The sequence below is a fragment of the Triticum urartu genome, chromosome 5A (assembly GCF_056163025.1).
Source record: "Triticum urartu cultivar PI428250 chromosome 5A, HENAU_Tu73, whole genome shotgun sequence".
NCBI classification, from domain to species: Eukaryota; Viridiplantae; Streptophyta; class Magnoliopsida; order Poales; family Poaceae; genus Triticum; species Triticum urartu.
In genome coordinates this window covers 450990818-450995213 of record NC_141877.1, presented here as the reverse complement: position 1 = coordinate 450995213, position 4396 = coordinate 450990818, and the positions used below count along the sequence as shown (strand labels likewise).

Below are 4396 nucleotides of genomic sequence, written 5' to 3'. Positions count from 1 at the left end.
CCCCCCACCCCACCCATTCGTTCCAGGAGTTACAGAACAGGCGCGCCGGCGGCTTCCTCCTCTCCCCCTCTCAATCCCCTCTACCAAATCCTTCAGATCCGACGATTTGGTCCGTGCATTTCTTCACCAATCCATCCTAGAAGGTACTCTCCTCCGATCCCCTTCTTTCTATCCATAGAAAATATGATATTTTGAAGATTTGGGGAATCCTTGTTTGATTAGATTAAATTTGAATCTTGCATGTATTAGAACTTTGCATGTATTACAACCCTTGTTTGTTTGATTTGTGAAACCCTAGTTTAGTTTATGGAATAGTTATTTGTATGAAGTAGGCATAGTTTATGGAAAAGTTATTTGTATGAAGTAGGCCTAGTTATTTGTGAAATCCTAGTTTATTAGTTTTGTTTGATTTGATATGGTTGGATACATAGATTGGTACGGTTGCATCTAGTAGGCGTACTTTAGTTTATTTGTATTCAAAAGATAATCGTGTTGACAAGAAAGCTTTCTTTCAAAATTGTTAGGATGGTTTGGCTTCTCGATGATCACTGGGACAAACAACACCGGTCATACGCTATGGCGGTGGAGCAGCGGGTAATAATGAAAGTGGCCTGTTTTATGAATTTCGTATTTATTTCAAACACAAATGCCCCATATGTAATGTTATGAATTGTTTGTTTGTAGGCGCTTGCACCTTTGAAGCTTCGTTCTCACGGGGTCACCCTTGGATGGATGCGCTATGATGAGCGATACACACCGTATGTAAGGGAGACAGGACTTCTCCCTTTCATTCATATGGTCAGACGGTCGACGCCACCCAACAATGCTCCAGCACTCACCGCGCTTATTGATCATTGGCGGCTGGAGACACATAGTTTCCATCTATGAACCGGGGAGATGACCGTGACACTCCATGATATTGCTATGATCACCGATCTTCCTATCGATGGGAATCCTCTATGTATGAGCACCGATTCCGATGGGTGGCGTGCGCAGATGCATGCCCTTATCGGTATGGTTCCTCCGGAGCCTCCGGAACCAGCAGCAGAAGACAAGAAGAAGGAAAGAGTCGCAGCCGGTGCTACTTTCACGTGGATTACTGAGCACTTTGGTACTTGCCCACCGGAAGCTAATGAGGACACGGTCAAGACATATGCTCGTGTCTACATGTGGTATGTGATATCCAGGACTATGTTTGCTGATGGCACAGGCAAGAATGCTCCATGGATGTGGCTGAAGGCGTTGACCGTCTTCGATAGCAATTGGAGTTGGGGTTCGGCAACACTGGCTTACTTGTATAGACAGGTATGAAGTTGTTTCATTTTCAATTCATTGCTACATTATGAATGCGATCTTGCTCTTAATTGAACCATGTTCTCTTTTATGTGCAGTTTGACGAAGCCTGTTGTAGGTCATCTGGAGGTATTGGTGGTTGTTTGCTCGCACTTTCCATATGGGGCTGGGAGCGTTTGCCGGTTGGACGTCCAAAGAAGGTGAAGTACGATGATTGGGACGACAAAGGCGACCTACTACGGCTACCCACTTGGGCTTACAAGTGGGATGTGTTAAATGAGACGACAGATGATCCCTCGGTCATGCACAAGTTGTACCAGAGCGAGCTTGACGTGATCACGCCTGAGCAGGTGAATTGACATTGCATAAGTGATTATAATGCTTCTATTGCAAGTCGATATCAATTTTGCATTCTATCCCATTTTGCAGGTGATATGGGAGCCGTATGGAATAGGAGATAGTTTTGGTAACCCTTTAGAGTTCAGGCTGAATCCGATGTGCACTAGGGATAGGGATCTCTGGCGTATGCGGTGCCCATTCATATGCAACTGGGCGGTTGAGCTTCACCTCCCACATCGAGTGCGTCGTCAGTTTGGTTTGTTCCAGGCACATCCGCCGGAGTGGGAGGACACGGACAAGTTGCTACACGCGTAAGATATAATTAACCTTGAGTACTTAGCAGCTTCTCGGCGGTTTCGATGCTACTAATATTATGTTTCTAACTTGCAGGTTGGATAGGAAAAGGCAGCGGAAGATTAAGGATTGGGACAAGCATCACAGAAAGTATGCCGTACAGTTTGCGCTTAGTGTGGAGCAAGCTAGGGCTAGAAAAGGAGTCCAGCTTCGTGAGCACTGCCCTGTAGCGTTCAACAACTATCTCACATGGTTTCTTGCAAGTACTTGTGTGGAGGTATGCAAGCCGGCGTATGCTGAGGAGATTTTGGAAGAACCCACTGTTTTTGATGAGGTAGCCCAACACCAGTACAACGCATTAGTCAGGAAAGGCAACTCAGTGATCCCTTCAGCTCCAATGATGAACTTTGTGGTATTTTCCCTCTTTGCTTTTCATTCACACTATTCACATCTTCGCTTGCCTAACACGTTAATACCATTTCTGTTCATAGCGTGCCCAGATCAAGAAAGCAGCTGATGAGACCGAGACTATTCTTGAAACAACCCCGGCTGGCAAAAGCGATGGAGAAGGTGCACTTCGAGCATTCATCAAGGTTCACATCTCCTTCAAACTAGCACTTAACATGTGTTGCTACGTTCGATGTCTCATTCACTTGTACATGTTGCAGCGCCAGGGCCAAAAGTTAAGGCGGCTATCAAACCTTTTTGGTTGTCGTGACCCCGAGTATGTATCACCAGAACGGTCTAGGTCGGCGACACCATCAGATCCCGCTTCGGGCCAGAGCCATGGTGATCATTTGGAGGATGAGGACGTGGGTGTGGTCACCCAAGAGGTATGGCATGAGCATATATATCCAATTGTTGATGCATTGCTAACTATATCCTCACACACAGTCTTTCCATATCTTTTGTTGATGCATAGGTTGCTGATGATATGACCTTGGGGACGTACCAGGTTAGGTCTGCATATAGGCTAAAGCCTAGGACAGGAATCAACAAGTACACACCTGAAGACTTCACCCAAAGAGGCAAAAGGACGGTCGGCACCTCGCGGATGGCGGCTTTGGATGACTATTTGGATGACGATGTCGATGACGTGGAGGAACCGGAGCTGGAGCGGGAGCGTGTTCCTCTTCCTAGGAAGGTGAAGAAGTTAGCCAGCAAGAGGGGGGGAGCAGCCAAAAAGCGCTCAAGGAACTAGCTCTATTTGTAACTAGCTCTTCTTAGGAACCAGCCATCATCTTTATTTGTAATGTCGGTGAACTTGGAGTAGTTATGTCGGTGAACTTGGAGTTGTTATGTCGGTGAACTTGGAGTTGTGGTAGCTCCATGTTGAACTTGATCCTCTTTGTATGTCTTAATTATGTTGAACTTGGAGTTGACGTCTTAGCAATGTTGAACTTGATTCTCTATGTTGCACTTGTTGTCTTAATAATGTTCAACTGTGACTGAAATGTGAACTTAAAGTTTCTGACTGCTTATTCTAGGAAATGTTGCAATGTACCTGAAAATGACCAAGTTTACAAGCTACAGCCATTGCAGCGCCTAGCTTGGAGGCGTCACACTGTATAGTGCAACGCCTAGCTCTTGGGCGTTGCACTGTACAGTGTGACGCCTCCAGGCTAGGCGCTGCAGCGGCTGTAGCTTGCAAACAAAGTGTTTGCTCTCTGCTTAGCTCAGCCCAAGAGTGCAACGCCTCAGTGCTAGGCGTCACACTGTACAGTGCAGTGCCTAGCGCTGAGGCGTTGCACCCTTGGGCTGAGCTAAGCAGAGAGCAAACAAAGTGTTTGCAAGCTACAACAGCTGCAGTGCCTAGCGCGGAGGCGCCACACTGTACAGTGCAACGCCTAGCTCGGAGGCGTTGCACTGTATAGTGTGACGCCTCCACGCTAGGCGCTGCAGTGGCTGTAGCTTGCAAACAAAGTGTTTGCTCTCTGCTTAGCTCAGCCCAAGGGTGCAACGCCTCAGTGCTGGGCGTCACACTGTATAGTGCAGCGCCTAGCCCTGAGGCGTTGCACGCCTGGGCTGAGCTAAGCAGAGAGCAAGTACTTTGTTTGCAAGCTACAGGCTACAGCCGCTGCAGCGCCTAGCTTGGAGGAGCCACACTGTACAGTGCAACGCCCGAGAGCGGGGCGTTGGACTGTACAGTGTGGCGCCTCGAAGCTAGGCGCTGCAGCGGCTGTAGGTTGCAAACACTTTGTTTGCTCTCTGTTTAGCTCAGCCCAAGGGTGCAACGCCTCAGCGCTAGGCGCTGCACTATACAGTGTGACGCCTAGCACTGAGGCGTTGCACTCCTGGGCTGAGCTAAGTAGAAAGCAAACAAAGTGTTTGCAACCTACAGCCGCTGCAGCGCCTAGCTTCGAGGCGCCACACTGTACAGTGCAACGCCCCAGAGCTAGGCGTTGCACTTGTACTTAGCAAATTTTTTGGCACATGCACACATATTCCGATGAGGAGAGATAGTAGTTCA

General features: G+C 48.0%; 1 protein-coding gene across 1 annotated transcript; it reads left to right on the top strand.

Moving 5' to 3' along the window:
* Positions 1-576: 576 nt before the first annotated feature.
* LOC125547676 (serine/threonine-protein phosphatase 7 long form homolog) lies at positions 577-2864 on the top strand. Its single transcript, XM_087524157.1, has 8 exons — positions 577-594; positions 685-758; positions 1188-1305; positions 1392-1643; positions 1723-1943; positions 2023-2338; positions 2418-2519; positions 2595-2864. The coding sequence occupies exons 1-8, from the start codon at positions 577-579 to the stop codon at positions 2862-2864; spliced, it is 1371 nt and encodes a 456-aa protein (XP_087380283.1).
* Positions 2865-4396: the final 1532 nt, after the last annotated feature.